General features: G+C 35.8%; 2 protein-coding genes across 2 annotated transcripts; one reads left to right on the forward strand and one right to left on the reverse strand.

The window, feature by feature from the left end:
- Positions 1 to 1,110: 1,110 nt before the first annotated feature.
- On the forward strand, positions 1,111 to 9,594 carry LOC110872780 (structural maintenance of chromosomes protein 2-1). Its single transcript, XM_022121655.2, has 18 exons — positions 1,111 to 1,729; positions 2,885 to 3,565; positions 3,659 to 3,802; positions 4,538 to 4,828; positions 4,898 to 5,248; positions 5,341 to 5,400; positions 5,579 to 5,641; positions 5,786 to 5,877; positions 6,016 to 6,112; positions 6,187 to 6,303; positions 6,385 to 6,603; positions 7,110 to 7,250; positions 7,327 to 7,679; positions 7,776 to 7,869; positions 7,961 to 8,049; positions 8,818 to 9,043; positions 9,121 to 9,195; positions 9,283 to 9,594. Exons 1-18 carry the CDS (start codon positions 1,412 to 1,414, stop codon positions 9,400 to 9,402), a joined length of 3,531 nt encoding a protein of 1,176 aa, XP_021977347.1. The 5' UTR covers positions 1,111 to 1,411; the 3' UTR covers positions 9,403 to 9,594.
- A 341-nt stretch (positions 9,595 to 9,935) lies between these two features.
- On the reverse strand, positions 9,936 to 10,623 carry LOC110871074 (heat shock 22 kDa protein, mitochondrial-like). The gene is made up of 2 exons (XM_022120043.2): positions 10,462 to 10,623; positions 9,936 to 10,280 (listed from the first exon to the last, which is right to left on the reverse strand). Exons 1-2 carry the CDS (start codon positions 10,559 to 10,561, stop codon positions 9,991 to 9,993), a joined length of 390 nt encoding a protein of 129 aa, XP_021975735.1. The 5' UTR covers positions 10,562 to 10,623; the 3' UTR covers positions 9,936 to 9,990.
- Between the last annotated feature and the right edge of the window lie 8,100 nt (positions 10,624 to 18,723).

The raw sequence follows: 18,723 nt of genomic DNA on the forward strand, positions 1-18,723 counted from the left end.
TTCACGCACTATATTTTGTTTAAAATCTTCTGAAGAGAGAAAAGATAATGATAAAAAATATATAAAATATTATTTACTTGAAAAGGAAAAAAAATTAGTATAATTATAGAGATGAATGCTCTTAAATCTCATTGAATTTTAGGATAGTAGATGGTGCTTGATAGAGATGAGCAGAAAACCGAAAAAACTGAACCGAAACAAAAACGACGATTCTATTTTTGGATTTTTAATGACTAAAAATTTCGGTTCGGTTTTTGGATAACTATTTTCAATAACCAAAAAAAAACTGAACCGAACCGATAAGTTACAATAGTAGCCTAGTCCGTATATTTTTATGTTTAAATTTAAATGTTTAACCCAAACCAGTAGATATTATTAATTTTATTCTTAAATGTCAAATATTTATAATAAAAACATCAACATATATTTACTGTCTACAAGAAATAACAAACTTTAATATAAAAATTAAGGATACTCAAAGTATTATAAAAGAAAATTTCTTAATAAAATTTTTGGAGAAACATAAAAATAAATTAGAAAGTTAGGTTTACGTGAACAAGAATTTTTCTAGAATGACGACTTTCATGTGTTAGGCCACCGCCGCCACTGCACTCCCCAAATTTGGAGAACCCCGTTGCCCCACTTTGGCTAGATTATGTTGTCTTAAGCAGACCCACACTGACTTCAGAGTTTGGCTTGGGCGTCCCCCAGGAAACCACTTGACAATCATTGTACCACCACAAGAGCATAACTCTCTGGCGTAACACACGGTGGTACGAAAACCCAGGTGGACTCAAAATTCGAATTGACAACCTCGCACAAGACTTAGCTCAAAATCCTTCATTGCCTTAATTCACCAAAAAGTGACATAAGTAGGTATCAAACTTGAGTCTCCAATGAAAAACCCAAGCCTAATAACTTAAATGTAAACATCTAAAAATATTCTTAAATTTTGGATTATAACTTTTATTTTTGAATCTTACGTAATCTTGTTCAAAAAACCGAAAAAACCAAAACAAACAGTTTTCAAAAATTAAAAACCAAACATTTCAATTACAGTTTTGATTTTGATTTTACTTAAACATCGAACCAAACCGTGCACACCAGTGCGAGTGCGAGAGAAGTGGTCCTCACACTCTATGTAGGAGAGTCCAATTTTTTATTTCGAAAGTCCATTTATTAACACACAACAACCGGATCCAAATTGTTCAAAACACAACCAAAACCATATCTTCCCGCCTTGTTGCAAACACCTTTTAATTTCATCATCTTCTTCCCCTTCAAATTCTAGGGTTTTTAATCGAAAACCCCAACACTTCCTCTTCAAAACTACTCCACTCCACGTGTTCACTCACCTCACCTATTCTCCTCCCCTCACATTTCTAGGGTTCCAACACAACTCACTCACAATATGTACATCAAAGAGGTCTGTTTAGAAGGGTTCAAATCATACGCAACACGAACAGTTGTTCCAGGTTTCGATCCATTCTTCAACGCTATAACTGGTCTCAACGGATCCGGTAAATCCAACATTCTCGATTCGATTTGCTTCGTGTTAGGTATCACCAATTTGCAGCAGGTTCGAGCCTCGAATCTGCAGGAGTTGGTGTATAAGCAAGGGCAAGCTGGTATCACCAAGGCTACGGTTTCCGTTGTGTTTGATAATTCTGATAGGAGTCGAAGCCCTCTTGGTTATGAAGATTGTTCTGAGATTACCGTCACTCGTCAGGTAGTTTTGTTGATTTGTTGTTGGAATTGATTGGTTGTGGTGAGTAAGTTTGAAATTTGAATGTTTGAGTGCTTTTAATTGAACAATTTGTTAGAATTTATACTTAATTTGTTAACAACAAAAGCCCTAATTTTGAGGTATAATTGTGTCATTATTAGTAGTATTAAGGGGAAAAGCTATGGATTTTGTTTAGGTGTTAACCGTGTTGTTTGTTATTTGAATATCGTAAAATTTACAAACTTCGAAAAAAGATGTTATTAATTGGGTGAAAAGTAATATTAATTTTATTCTTAGGTAGTATCTATGAACATGAAAAAAGATAGTTATTGGTTACAAAGTTGACCAAAAGAGGGGTTGACTTATTGATTTGTATGTTTAATTAAACATTAGATTATGTATAATTGAACTGTTTGTAAGAATGCACACTCAAGTTGATCATGAATAAAGAATCCTAATTGTGAAGTATAATTGTTTCATTGGCGGTATTAAGAGAAAGATGTACAGATACAGTTTAGGTGTCAACTGTGTTGTTTGTCTTTTGAATATTGTAAAATTTACAAACTTTGAAAATATATTTTTTACGATTAGATTTTAACCATGTTATTTATTGTTTTTTTGAGTATCGTAAAGTTTACACACTTTAAAAAACTTTAAAAAAGTTGGTATTGTAATACAATTCGTGTTACAAGTATAATCATGTTTGTAGCGAGTAAGTTTGAAATTTGAATGCTTGAGTGCCTTTAGTTGATTTTATTGAACAATTTCTTAGAATTTACACAGTCAAGAAGAGAAAAAACCTAATTGTGAGGTATAATTCTTTTATTGGTAGTATTAAGAGGAAGAGCTATGAATTGAGTTTAGGTGTCAACAGTGTTGTTTGTCTTTTGATTATTGTAAAATTTATAGACGTTTAAAAATTTGGTATTGTATTACAATTCCTGTTACAAACGTAATCATGCTGGTTTTAATTGGGTGAAAGTTTAATTTTTTTGTTAAGCTGTATATATGAACATGGGAAAAGATAGTTATTGGTTATAAAGTTGACCAAAATGGGTTGACTATCCAGTGTATATGTTAATTACATTTTGGCTTATGTTTAATTTATGTCAATTCGAGTGTGGGTTGATGGTTTTTTTTTTTAATCTTGTGGTACAGATTGTGGTTGGTGGGAGGAACAAGTACTTGATCAACGGCCACCTTGCACAACCAAGTAGAGTACAAAATCTCTTCCACTCGGTGCAACTAAACGTCAACAATCCACATTTTCTAATCATGCAAGGGCGCATCACCAAAGTGCTAAACATGAAACCTCCCGAAATATTGTCAATGCTTGAGGAAGCTGCCGGAACAAGAATGTACGAAACAAAAAAAGACGCTGCGTTAAAAACTCTCGAGAAAAAACAGGGTAAGGTTGACGAGATCAACAAGCTTCTTGATCAGGAAATTCTCCCCGCACTGGAAAAACTGAGAAAAGAACGTATGCAATACATGCAATGGTCTAACGGGAATGCGGAGTTGGATAGATTGAAACGGTTTTGCATCGCGTATGAATATGTACAAGCAGAGAAAATTCGAGATAATGCGGTACATGGTGTTGATGAGATAAAGGCAAAGATAACTGAGATTGATAATGATGTGGAGAGTATGAATACTGAGGTACAAGAGATGGAAGCACGTGTGACGAAGTTAACCGGTGAAAAAGACGCAACTATGGGTGGAGAGGTTAAAGGTTTGTCGGATAAAGTTGATGCTATTTCGCGTGATCTTGTTAAGGAGGTGTCGGTATTGAAAAACCGAGAGGATGATCTCACAACCGAAAGAAAGAATGCAGAAAAGGTACACTTTTTATTAGTTTTAACATCCTTTTTATGCAAATTACGCTCTTTAATCTTTGTAATGTGGTAAATCTCCATGTTCTGGTGTCGTTAGATTGAGAAGAATATTGAAGAACTGAAGCAGTCCGAGAAAGATAGTATTGCTGCTGTAAAACGTGCAGAAGATGGAGCTGCTGATCTGAAGAAGAGAGCGGAGGAGCTAGCGAAGAGTTTAGAAGACCTTGAGAAAGAACAACAGGTAATGTCGGGCTTATGTAGGGCTGCAAACGAACCGAACAAACACGAACAAGGCCTTGTTTGTATTTGTTCACTAAGGAAATAAAGGTGTTCACAAACTGTTCATGAACACTTACCGAACGAGATTTTCTGTTTCTGTTTGTTCATTAAGAAAATGAATGTGTTTGTGTTCGCTCGTTAATTTTAGGTAACAAACACAAACAATCGTTCATGAACACAAATGAACAAAAAATGAACACAAACAAGCGTTAATGAACAGAAAAACATACACAGCACAAAAATATATTAAAAGGTATGTAATATAGAATACACCAATATCTATAAAATATATTTTGTTAGTTGGAATTAAAAGGTATGTAATATAGAATACACTATTAATTATAAAATATATTTTATTAGTGGGAATTTTGAAGTATTTAAATAAATATATGAATTAAAAACCCTAATGAACTATGGAACACAAACAAGCATCAACGACCCCGTTACCGAACGTTCACGAACATTAATGAACGAACACGGCCTTTGTTCATGTTCGTTCATTTAACTAAACGAACGAAAATTCTTGTTCGTGTTCGTTCATTTATTAAACAAACAAACTTCTCGCTGAACGGTTCATGAACTGTTCGCCGAATGTTCGGTTCATTTGCAGCCCTAGGTTATGTAGATTGCATTGTGGCATGGTTTAGAAAATAGATTTTCAGCAGCTGTTAAAGTTGACTGTGATGACTTTCAACAGGGTGTAGTTGCTGGTAAGAGTAGCGGTAATGAAGAAAAGTGTCTTGAAGATCAGCTTGGTGACGCTAAAGTGGCTGTTGGAAAAACCGAAACAGAGGTTGAGCAGTTGAAAACGAAGATAAAACACAGTGAAAAGGAGTTAAAAGAGAACAAAATGAAGCTATCGTCAAAACACAATGAAGCTGTTGATGCAGAAAAGAATCTGAAAATCCGACAAAAAGATGTAGAAAACGTTGAAAAGGCTTTGAAAGCTCTCTCATATGAGGAAGGACAGATGGAAAGTCTAGAAAAGGTGTGTTTTATATCGACATTTTAGTCAACTTTTAATGAATTTTATTTTTGAAATTTGAATATCGTTCAGGATCGAATGGTGGAGTCAGAAGCAGTGCATAAATTAAAAGAGGAAATTCGGAACATTTCTTCACGTTTGGGAAACACTGAGTTTTGTTTTCGTGATCCCGTGAAGAACTTTGACCGGTCGAAAGTCAAAGGTGTGGTTGCAAAGCTCATAAAAGTGAAAGATGGATCAACAATGACTGCCCTAGAGGTTTGTGCGGGTGGAAAGTTGTATAATGTTGTGCTAGACACTGAGAACACAGGAAAACAACTTCTTGAAAAAGGTGATCTTAGAAGAAGAATGACGTTTATTCCTTTGAACAAAATTCAAAGCCACCCTGTCCCACCTAAAGTTCAAAAAGATGCTGTTAATTTGGTAACTTCATATATTTCTTACCTATTTTTCTTTAGGAAACATACTAATATCATCTATTTATAACTACACCTGGTAACTTTTTATGTTTTCAGGTTGGTAAAGGCAATGCTGAAGTTGCACTTTCGCTGGTTGATTACGAGCCTGAACTTCAGGTTTGTATTGTTCCATAATGTTTATTTTTGTTTGTGTTAGCAAAATGATTAAAAATAGCACTGTGATGTTTTGCATTGTTGTTTGTTCATTGTTTCTTTGTTTATATTGACATTGAACAGATTTTATGCTTTTCTATTACTTGTTTACGTACTTTTCTGAGAGTTATTAATATTGCAGAGTGCAATGGAATACGTGTTTGGTTCAACTTTTGTCTGCAAGACCATTGATGCTGCCAAAAAGGTACTTTCTTTGTTGTAACTTCTTATACATGCAAATCGTGTTTAGCTATTGGTTTGTTATTTGCCACAATCTATGGGTATTGTTATATTAATTTAATAACGCATTTTTTTTCTTTTTGTGTGTATCAACTTACGGTACACACAGGTTGCTTTCAGTCAGCAAGTTAGAACCACGAGTGTGACATTAGAAGGTGACATATATCAACCAAGTGGACTTCTGACAGGTGGTTCTCGCAAGTAAGCAACATTTCCTTAAACTCTTTTTAATTTTTACGTGTATCCATCATAATATTATAATTATTGTGTACTCAAGAATTCACTATAGCAAAAAGATTTTCATTTTTATAACCTAAAATACGATTCTTTAATACGCAGGGGTGGTGGTGATTTATTAAGGCAACTACATGCTTTAGCAGAAGCTGAATCACAATTATCATTACATCAAATGCGGCTATCAGAAATTGAAGCAAAGGTTAACCTCCAATATAACGTATACGTAAAATATTACGTTTTTTTGCAAGTGTATGATGTGTTTTGTATGTCCAGATCAGCGAGCTCCTTCCACTTCAGAGAAAGTATAACGATCTAAAGAAACAGCTGGCACTAAAGTCAAACGAGCTCTCACTATTCCAGAGTAGGGTTGAGCAAAATGAGCATCATAAGGTTCCGTCACATACTTTGTTTTACAATAATATAAAATAAGAGAGTATTACGGCTTATTTATTGTGTTTATATGCGATGCAGCTTAGTGAAATAGTAAAAAAGCTTGAGCAGGAGCTTACAGAAGCAAAATCTGCCCTTAATGAAAAACAAGCACTTTATAAAGAACGTGTGACCGAAGTCAAAACTCTTGAAAAATCAATTCATGACCATGCCAATAATCGGGACCGTATTCTTAAAGATTTAGAGAAAAAGATTAAGGCTGTCAAGACAAAAATGCAGTCAGCTTCAAAAGATCTGAAGGTATGTTTTTGAGTAAAATGTCATTTTCGTCCCTAAGGTTTGGCCAGTTTTGTGATTTACATCCAAAGATTTGTTTTTTCACATCTCGATCCAAAAAGGTTTGAAATCTTGCCATTTTCATCCGACTCTTAACTCCATTCATTTTCTCTGTTAAGTCAGGGGTATTTTCGTCTTTTAGTTAACTTAAAGGACAATTCGGTCTTTTGGATACTTGTACATTATGCTACATACTTGTACATAAAGTGAAAAAGACTGAATTGCCCTTTAAGTTGATAAAAAAGATGAAAATACCCCCGACTTAACGGAGAAAATGAATGGAGTTAACGAGCCAGATGAAAATGGCAAGATTTCAAACTTTTTGGATCTAGATGCGGAAAAACAAACCTTTGGACGAAAGTCGCAAAACCGACCAAACCTCAGGGACGAAAATGACATTTTACTCATATGGGTTTTACGTTATTTTTTGCTTTTCACATTTTGGGGTTCTGACATGAGTATTCATCCAGGGCCATGAAAATAACAGAGAGAAACTTCTAATGGAAGTAGAAGCCTTCAAACAAGAACAAACATCGTTGGAGAATCAGTTAGTTTCCTTTCAGAAACAGATTGGTGTGTTGACTTCTGAAGTGGATGCACTTAAGACCAAGGTTGACTTTTTGATCTTTTTTTCTTCTTCAATTTGGTCTCTTTTGTCTCAAATGAAAGACTGTTTCAATCTTGTAGGTTAGCGCACTGAAAGATGAACACAGTCAAGCACAATCTGAGCTTAATGCAGCCCGTACAAAAGTTAAAGAGTGTGATTCACAAATCAGTCGCATCCTCAAAGATGAACAAAAACTTAAAAACGTTATGGGTGAGAAAAATCTTGAAAGGAAAAAGCTGGAAAATGAGGTGAAACGCATGGAAACCGAACAAAAAGACTGTTCACTGAAAGTGGATAAACTGATTGAAAAACACAGTTGGATTACTTCAGAAAAACAGCTTTTCGGAAGACAAGGAAGTGACTACGATTTCACTTCTCGTGATCCACACAAAGCAAGAGACGAGTTTGAAAAACTTCAAGCTGAACAAGCAGGGTATTTTTTCATATGTTTAAACATATTTTTTTACAGCGGGAAAATAGAAAGTTAGAAACATTACTTACTTTTTAGTTGTTTGTTTGTTTGTTAAAGGCTTGAGAAGAGGGTGAACAAGAAAGTTATGGCTATGTTTGAGAAAGCAGAAGACGAGTACAATGACTTAATATCCAAGAAGAGCATTATTGAGGTTAGTTAACTTAGATAGTTAGATTCTGAACTGATGCTTGCCACATATATACTTCTATTTTATTTTTAATTATTTGGATCTTTTTACGCAGAATGACAAGTCTAAGATTAAGCTGGTGATCGAAGAGCTTGATGAAAAGAAAAAGGAGACACTGAAAGTCACTTGGGTGAAAGTAAACAGGTGAGTTTCTTAAATTACTCAAATTAATTCTAATAAGTATTTCTATATATTTGTTTAAACTGGCAATTATACCTGTGACGGGTACATTGCAAACATCGAATGGATCAGTCCAAGCGTTATGAGATGCACTAACCATATGAAATTTTCAAAGTTGAGGTGTAAAAATGGAGTATTAGTGCCAGGAGTAAAAACATAAAGTTTAAAACTTGACGGGGTGGTGGCGGTAAAAATGGAGTAATAGTGCAAGGAGCAAAACACAAGGTTAAAAACTTGAGGGGGGTGGTTTCGTTAAAAATAGAATAATAGTGCAAGAGGGTAAAAGTGCGAAGTTTAAAACTTGAGGGGGTAATAGTGCAAGGAGTAAAAACACAGTTTAAAACTTGAGGGGGTAATAGTGCAAGGAGTAAAAACACAGTTTAAAACTTGAGGGGGTGGTGACGGAATTCAAACTTGAGGGTTAAAATGGCAAACTTCAAAAGTTGAGGGAGTGTAAAATGAAGTAATAGTGCGTGGGTTAAAAATGAAAATTGTAAAAGTTATAAAAAATTAAAAATTGTAAAATGGAGTAGTAGCCTAGGGGTTAAGATTGTAATTTTCAAAAGTTGAAGGGTGTGAATACAAAGTAATACCACAGAGGTTAAAACTGAGTTTTTAAAATGGAGGGTGTTGGTGGTAAATATCACCAACATTGTGTCTTAAGATATATAAGAATAATAATTATGTATATTTTGTTAATTCAACTACAAAACATGGTACCTTTATTCTCAGTGATTTCGGATCAATATTTTCCACACTGTTACCGGGGACAATGGCGAAGCTAGAACCCCCAGAGGGAGGTAGTTTTTTGGACGGGCTAGAAGTGCGTGTGGCGTTTGGGGGCGTTTGGAAACAATCATTGTCGGAACTCAGTGGAGGACAACGATCTCTACTCGCACTTTCACTGATTCTGGCACTGCTTCTCTTCAAACCAGCTCCACTTTATATTCTAGATGAGGTATTTATTTTTAATTTAATTAGGTAGGTTTATTTATTTATGTATGACTGAAAATATTTTTCTACTATGTTGAATAGGTTGATGCAGCTCTTGATCTAAGTCACACTCAGAACATTGGGAGAATGATCAAAGCTCACTTTCCACATTCACAGGTATATCTATTGATTTATTTAAAAAAATATGAACCTTTCAATAATCAAACTTAATCTAACAATCTTCATTGCTGTTTTTGTTTACAGTTTATTGTTGTCTCCTTGAAAGAAGGCATGTTCAATAACGCCAATGTTCTTTTCCGTACAAAATTCGTGGACGGCGTGTCCACTGTTCAAAGAACAGTTGCATCAAAGCAGAGCAAATGATCTCGTTTGCGGTTTGCAGTTTGCAGACTGTAACTTATTTGCATACCAGAAAAAAACTTTGATAATCTAGCATTTATTATCCTGTAATGTAATGTTCAAGTGTTCAACTGTGCTACAATAACTAGTATCATTTTAAATTAAAAGCCGAACCCGAATGAAGTTCCAAAAAAAATCATAAATTTGGTTTTCTAATCATGTTTTTACTTAAAGTTTATTTAACCCTAATCTCATCAAACCATTTCTTCCCCTCTTGTTCCACACCCACCTTTGGAAACTTAAAGCTTAGGGTATACGGGGTGTCATCGGTGACCCCCATCGGTGACCCAAAATCCCGAGCGGGGATGCACCGCCATCATTGCGGTGACCAAGAGAGAGAGGGTGAATTAGGTGGCGGCTCACCGAAGAGAGAGGGAGGAGAGAGAGAGGGGCGGTCCAATCACAGCTTTCCTTTTTTTTTTTTTAAAAAAAAAAAAACCAATTTACCTAAGAGGGGAGTGACGCCATCAAATTGGGGTGTTAGGGGAGTTTAAGAGGGGACTTGACGTGGCACACGGGGATTGGTTTGGCGTAAGAGAGGGGACTCACCTATTAGGTGAGCACCCCCTTCACCCTTAACAACCCATTTACCAGCTCAGCTTTGATGTTACTGGTGTTGATGTTATCTGGTAAATCAATGTTGCAGCTGTAGTTTTGGTTTGTAGTGTCAATCTCTTTGTCCTCTCGACGGCCTTTGATGCACAGAGACTTGCGCTCAAGTTGTTCAACTGATAGAGATGCTTTCACTCCCTTCTTTGCACATCCAGGCATGTCGACGGATACATGTATATTGTCAGCCGTCTCAACGATACGACTGTGTGCAACTGTGTCTTCCATAACACCTGATGTCATGAAAAACAAAACAACCAAATCAGATCAAATGTCTGTCATGGTGGCATAGAATTCAGTGTGGCAATCGTGTTGGGTTGCATAAACGCTTAATATCGTATAACTACTACATGACCTGTAACTTATTCTAACTAGTCAAACGGGTTGTATGAAAATACTTGAAAGATACGATACCATCAGTGTTGAAAAACCGAGAAGCCGAGACGCGTCTACGTAACAGGAGTCGAGATCTGGAGAGGAGGCTTGAAGATTGCCTGAGAATGGCAGCCATCATAAACTTGGGACACAAGTTTCTTATGAAGAGAAAGGTGGGGAGAAAGTTGGTTGTTTACATAGCCGGGATGAAGGCTCCTATTACTTGGAGAAAAAGATTTGTCAAAATTTCATTAAGAAAATAGTATTTTGAATTTTTTAATGACACTCGTACCAATAAGATTTTGAGCAATTTGTTCAAAAGTGTCTTTTTGAGTTGTTGGTAACTCATATTTTCATTGACTCGGACTGAGATTTTTTTACTGGTCTGTCCTAATCTGTATTTGTCTTGACTTGTTACCCAAGCTGACCCGTCTAAATGAATTCTTTATTTTTTTTTTTCAAAAAAGTAATGTCACTAGTTATATAATCCACATAAGCATTAGGAATAAAAAAATAATGACCTAACACATTGTCAAGCTAACCTAAGGTTATGTGTTACCGTCACGGCAAACAACGCGAAAGATGGACACGTAAGACGGCGCGGATGAAACAAACCATAACACATCGGCGCCAGAAAGAGCGTTGGGAGAGATATTTGTTAATTTATTGTTTCTCTAGAGATTTCAAGATATTATCTACTTTTTAAACTCAACAACCAATAAGAATTAATATGATTTAGTATAAAAGTTTACCTTGAAAAATAAAACGGTAACCGTTAGTAATTAAAACAACGCAAAAATAAAATAAAATAATTAACTTTATCAATTATAAATACCCCATATTTTATAATTCAAAATCCTACCACTCTAAAACATTAATTTTCTTTCAAACTTTACATGTTTCTTTTAAAAATATGGATCAAAGAGGTGATTATCATCCCACGTTCGAGTTCGACTCATACGAATAATACGGGGCTGGCGGTTGGGATGTACCCGATTCACAACCACATTGGGTACCCGAAACACAACCGTCGTTCTTTCCATTTACCCTAAACACACCCGAACCCCAACGTGCACCCGAACCCCATTGTGAACCCGAACCACAACCAACAAAATGGTCGCATAAAAAAAATAAACAAGTCGGTGAGCCAACCAGATCCCAAAAACGAAGGGCTATGTGTTGGATGCTCGAGGAAGAATGCGTTAGCGTGAGCTTGGATTGACGTCTCGAAAGATCGACATGTCGGTATTTTTTTTTAATTTTAACACGTTTATTTGTTTTATATTTTTTACACTAATTAAATTAAAATATTTATATAATTTATATTTCTATTTATTTTTTCATGTGTAGGCGTCAACCAAACAAAAAAGGTATTTTGGAGCCGGATTCGAGAGAGTTGTTTTGGGCTAGTGTGGGGAATAAAAATCGTACCGCCGATATGATTTCGGGTCATTGGACGGAAATTTGTCGAAAAGTGGGGTTATTCGGTAATCTATACAATAAAAATTGGCCAAATCGGAAAAGTGGAGAAAGTGACTTTGATGTTTACAACCACACGACTGACGAATATTATCAAGAGATGAGTGTCATGTTCTCTCAAAGGCCCGTTTGGGAGATTTTGAGAAAGTATACAAAGTGGCACTTAGTTCCTATAGCGGTCGATGCTCCATCATCGAAACAAACAAAAAGTTCTTCATCCCAAGATGTTAGCTAAAGTAGTTCCGACGCTCGTACGGGATTAGATCTTAACAACCCCGATAACGAGTTTGATCCGGATGAGGGACTTCCACGTCCACTGAGGAGGAACAACAAAGCGGGGGCTAATTGTATCATTTAGCCCTAAAAATCATACAGACCACACTGTTCACAATTGAAATTGTTATTTATACAATTGTTTCATTTTTTCTGAAAATTTTTAATTTATCATATATTTTGATTATTTTTCTTATAATTTACGTTCTATGTTTATTTTTTCAACATTACGTTATAAATTTATTGAAAACATTTACTGGGTTGATATCGTACTAAACCTAACCGAAACCAATTGTTTTTCTTCAACATTGCGTTATAAATTTATTGAAAACGTTTACTGGGTCGCTATCGTACTAAACCGAACCTAAACCAATTGTTTTTTTTCAACATTGCAATATAAATTTTATTGAAAACAGATATTGTGTCGCTATCATACCAAATATAAACCGAAACCAACCGAATAATATATGTATCGGTCCAGTATTTGTTTATATTGTTTTTCCTTTTTATATACTGACATCGTATTGCTACTATGCCGTACCGAACAACTTTGGTACAGGTACTCATTTGTATGGTTTTTGTTTAGTAATATATTTTGTGTCGCTACTGTAGTCAACTAAACCGAAACCGACCGAACAACACCGATATCGGTACCAATACTTATTTTTATTGTTTTTGCCTTCGATAACTGACGTGTCCGACTGAACAACATTGGTACATGTACCTGTATTCATTTTTATGGTTTCCATGATTTTCATTTATACAACTCTATCTGCGATGATAAACCAATATCATGAAGATATGAATTGGTCAATACCGTTAGGACAACATCCTTGTCGGTACCGATGCTTGTTTTCAGCCGAGTGCATGTATCGTACCAATACTATAACGAACCTAAGCGATACTGATCGAATGCTCGTGATAATGTACCGCCGCAACGCGCTGGGAAACAACCTAGTTATAAGAATATGAGAGATATGATGGAGGTGTTTATGAATGCTCTAACCGAGTATGTTTGTTTGTATCTGTATAAAACTATTTATGAAATAAACCTTTATACGATAAAATGGGGTTTTAAGTTTTAACAAACTAATATCATCAATTGTTTTAATGTTGCCTGGACTTGATGATTCTTGAGTGTTAGGAGTGAGGTTTTACCATCTTATAACTAAACAAACAAACAAACGCATATGTATAATCCAACTCATAAGAGATAGGGTAAACGTTATCGGGACTATTTTAACTAATACAGGAGGAGAAGATGATGGATCATGAGAAAACTAGTTTAAACGAGAAAACAAAAAAACTAACTAAAAAGCCTAAAAAACATACTATTTTTTTTTTACAATTTTATTATTTTTTTTTCGCAGCTTTCTATATATACTGCACATGTGCACTAATACAGAAAAGCCTAAAACACTTAACCCACCCCCCACCGACACCCCCCAAAAACCCAACCCCCCCCCCCCCACCCCAAAAAAAAAAAAACTCTTAAACATAAATCCAAAAAGAAACCTAACCACGCCCCACCACCCAAAAACCTAATCCTAATCCTAAACCTCAAATAAACTAAACTAAACTCAAAAACTAATTTTAAGCATGTAATGCACATGTGCAATGCAAGTTTTTTTTTTTTTGAATTTTTTATATATAAAATATAGCGATTTTTTATAAAAAATTGTAAAAAAATTGGTATGTTTTTTTAGGTTTTTTTAGTTTTTTTTTGAACGGTAGATCAACTGGATTTCCAGCTTACTCCAAAGGGCCAGCATATGCTGTTTAAACCCATTTTGCACTTAGTAGGAATCCCAAAGGGCCAGCATATGCTGTTTAAACCCCTCATCCCAAGTTCGAATCCCTCCTAGAGGTGTTCTCCCATATTTACATAATTTTGCACTTAGTAGGAATCGAACCTGAGACCTCCCCAGGAGGAAGCCACTTAGTGGAAAACCCCCTGACCAACTGGGCTATACCATATTGACAGGTTTTTTAGTTAGTTTTCTAGTTTTCTCATTTATATGTAGTTTTCTCATTATCCTCTCCTGAGAAACTATTGATTCTATTCATAGATTTAATCATCAATCAAACAAAAACACTATATATTACAATTAAAATACATAAACATACAATCAAACAAAAACACTATCGTTGATTGATTCTCTAACTTCTATCAAAACCTTTCAATCACAATTTTCACTTCTATCGTTGATTCTCTAACTTCTGGACCCTGAAACTTGATAAGAGTTTGCACTTAAACCTGTAGAATTCCTCTGATAAATCCTTGATTGTGGCATACAACCAAATCCCGATCTAGGTGATCCGTCCTCCTTCGCATCAGCTCCGACGAGAACATGGTAGCTGCGGGTGGAGACGGACCTGTAGCTGTTTTGCGGCTTTGGTTTCTTCACAGCATGCATCAATAATGGGATTAATCCTTCCATTATTTACTTGCTTTTGAAGAATTAGATCTCAATTTTGATGATCTGGGTTGTTTGGAGTGGAGAGGTGACTTTGGGTTATATGCATGTGGAAAATTGGTTGGAGTTAAGGGCATTTTTGTCTATTTAGTTTGAGATGAAAAGGATGGCAAAGCTGTCCTCGAATCTTTCATGGTGATGAGATCACTGACATAGTGGTGGAAAAGGGAAAATAGCCAAAATGGCTTTGACTCGGTCAACTTTTCCAATATAGCCAATCCAGACGTCTCCACAAGACATCTCCCCACACCCGTAACGTCTTAAGACGTTTCATCATGAACAACTTCGGTCTCTGTGAGTGTGGGGCCCTGGCACTACTGAACACATCTGCTATAACTTTTTACCTTTAGATCCAAATGGGGATCTCATGTCACCACAACACGTGTCATGGTTACTAGTAACATTTGTATGTATGGGGGTATGTTTGGACAACCTACATAGTGGAAGGGGGGGGGGGGGGGTTTGGAACTATTGCCTCACTCACATCACATAGGTGCACAAGAGGTGTACTAATTTGGATGCACGTGATCTGACAAAAAGTAACCACAAAGGCAAATTCTTTTCCCAATGCTTTGCAACCAGCTCTTTATGAAGCTCTCTCCCCAACTATTCCTCTTTCTTCTTCACCGAGCACCACCACCACCTTCACCGAGCACCACCACCACCACCACCCTCACCAAGCACCACCACCCTCCACCGAGCACCTCAACCCTCCACCACCACCGTAAACCACCACGGCACGGTTACATACCGACCAACCACCACCATCACTTACCAACAATCCTCACTCTTCGCCCACCACAACCACCACCCACCACAAAAACCGGTACTAACCTGATGAAGAAACAATGTGGTGGTGACGTTAGTCGCCGTAGAAGAAGAGGTGTCGTCGGAAAGGAGTTGCAGGTTAACGGAGGTGGTGGAGGACTCGTCGGAGAAGATGAAGGAATTACAGTTGTGTCGGAAAGTGTCGGAAAATGAATGTGAAAGCTAGTTGCAGGTTCCGGTGAATGAACGAGGGTAACGTCTCAAGCCACCTTCAGACGTCTCGGCTAAGACGTTACGGTGAATGCTTAAGACGTTACGGTGAATGCTTAAGAGATGTCACTAGGTTGTCGGAAACGTGGAGCCATTTAATTGGTGAATGCTTAAGACGTTACGGGTGTGTGGAGACGTCTGGATTGGCTATATTGGAAAAGTTGACCGGGTCAAGGCCATTTTGGCTATTTTCCCGGTGGAAAATGTGTATATATAATCAATTAAGAATTATCATGACTTGTGAGAAATATAAGAACTTTTAGTTCCCGTTCTCGTTAGGCCACCATTTATATACTTTTAATTTGTAAGTTGTTTATGTATAATGGGTTTGTACGTGATGTTTAGCCAGTTTTTTTTGTGAATGGTTGTATTGCACATCATGCTTAGGGCATGTTTGGCTAAGCTTTTTGAAATAACTTATTGACTTGTTGGCTTTTTGGAAAATTTAGTATGGAGTAACTTTTTAGAAAAGTCGTTTTCCCCTCACATAAAAGCTCATTGCCAAACATCATCTAAAGATTATAACTTTTCAAAAAGCCAATAAGTCAATAAGTTGTTTTAAAAAACTTAACCAAACATGTCCTTAGTGTGTATAATTTTATAAAGTAATTATAATCACATTTAACCCAAACATTTTATTAATTTCCTACTTTGGTTCCATATATATTTCATATTTTACATATTTTGCGTTTACGTTTTGGTATAAATTTGTCAAGTTAACATGTCGAACGTGCGTTCGTGGTTCAAAAAATTTACCTCTATTTTTCCCTTTTAACGGTTGTGTTATGTTTTACATTTCAGTCTATTTTTTGTGCATTAACATGGCGCAACGGGCGTACACGGTTCAAGGTGCCTACTTTTCGTTTGGTTTTATATTTTTTTCATTTTTTATTTAATTTGTTTTACAAGCTTTCCGGTGTTGGTGGACGCTGACAACGGTGTGACATTGATGCTACTTGACACGGTTTTACGCCTCCCGTCACAACAAGGAGAGCTTACTACTAGTTTTTATTAAATAGTAGCAGTCTCTTAGTTTTTATTAAGTTTAAATTGAGTGTTCAATTCTTGAAAATACATCAAAGCAAATATATTTTTTATTCAGTTCAATTATTCAAGAAGTTATATTTTTTTGGTTCTATTACAAATACATTATATATAATTGATTTTCCCTTATTGTGATAAATCGAATCGATACCATACGAACAACATAGATACTGGTATTCGTTTTTATGCTTTTTCTCAATGTTCCTACCTGTTTCATGATGAACCGATTCGATTCTGATCGAATAAAATTGGTACTGGTAAAACGTTGCCGCTTGTTACTATTCATAACCAATATAAGTTTAGTCGAAGACATAGTTGTATTCGTCTATGTATTCATTTTTGTTACTTTTGATTGATATATCGAGTGTCCATATTGTATCGGTTTCGTAATGAATCGAACTGACACCTACCTAAAATCCGCTGATAAGCGTGAGAAAACCAATAATAACAAACAAGAAGGAAGTAATTCTCGCATAATGACGATGAATGTATATACTATGAAAAGGAAAACAACTAAATAGTTAAAACAGGAAATTAATTAAACCATTAATAATAATAATAATCCTAAGTCACGATATTAATTTAAAAAAAAATTAAATCAACTTAATCTCCACTTTATTAATTATTCCCTTATCTGTCATGTTAGGAAAACTTAGTTCACACACTCCATCCTTCAATGTTGCAATGAGCTCTTCGTCCCTGTGACTGAATTCTTTCTTCTTGATCATGTCTAAGAAATTATAGTATAGAGTACGCTTCACTTCGTCGTCCTTGATCAGCTTCACTTCGCCTTTCATACCCATATTCAAACATAACTTACGTTCTGAAATCATGAAAAACATATATCATTACTCTTCTCTATACACCCCTGAAATCATGAAAAACATATAAGCTAACAGAAGAATAAAGTGGCAGAATCAGAACTTCTTTTATCTTCTTTATAAGAGGATTATCATAAAGTTCTTTTCTCTACCCGCTCAACTAGAGCGTCCAAATCCTTTTTTTTTTATCTAGACAAATCCCAAATTTATATATATATATAAAAATCTAACAAGTTCATGCGGCCGAGGGTCATTAAACATACTTGGCCCTGTCTGGTTCCGCCCATAAAAAATCTGCAAAATTAGATATATACAAACGGATTTATTTAGCACGTACGTCATAAGATAGGTGCACATAACCGACAAGGGTGTTGAAAGAACGAGAAGTCGTTGCCAAGGTTCGAGGGAACATGGAGATGGATCTGGTGAGGAGGTTTGAAACTGAAAACCGCTTCATAACAAACAAAGAAGCCATTGTCTTGGATCAATGAATGTAATATTGATTATGATGAATGAAATAGTTTTGTAGGTTATATAGACAATCGAGAGGGAAGCTGAAAACTTGTAGAGTTTATTGCGGGATAAGTTACGTTTGATAAAATAATTATATCTTAGGGCATGTGTAGTCATAAAGCCCTCAAAGGGGCGTTATGCGCCATGTGGCATGCCACGTCAGCAAAGGGGCTTTATGGGGCTTTATGCAATTTGGGGCCGTAGTCATAAAGCCCCTGTGTAATCATTACTCAATTAATTTAATTTTCTATTTTTTAAATAATTTTTAAGTTTTATAAAATAAAAAACATTTCATTAAATAAAAAACACTACATTAAAAAAAAAAAAGTTACACTAAAAAAAAAAATTACACCTAAAAAAAAAAATTACACCTAAAAAATAAATTTATTCTTCGGTGTCATCTTCGTTCTCTCCTTCTTCCTCTTCGTTTTCTCCAGCATCTAAACCTACGTCTTCAAAGTTCCCGTCTTCGAATTCCTCCCCCACTTCTTCCTCGGAATCTTCGTCGTCATCATTGTTTGATCGAATTGGGCGAATCGCCCAAGCATGCTCAACCAAATCCGCCTTCAACGTGTTATGTATTTCTCTAGATCGGAGTAGTTGAGCATTTGCGAGTCTCTCTTCCGTTGTCGCTTGGGGTAGTTCGACCAAATCTT

Source organism: Helianthus annuus, chromosome 8 (assembly GCF_002127325.2).
Source record: "Helianthus annuus cultivar XRQ/B chromosome 8, HanXRQr2.0-SUNRISE, whole genome shotgun sequence".
NCBI classification, from domain to species: Eukaryota; Viridiplantae; Streptophyta; class Magnoliopsida; order Asterales; family Asteraceae; genus Helianthus; species Helianthus annuus.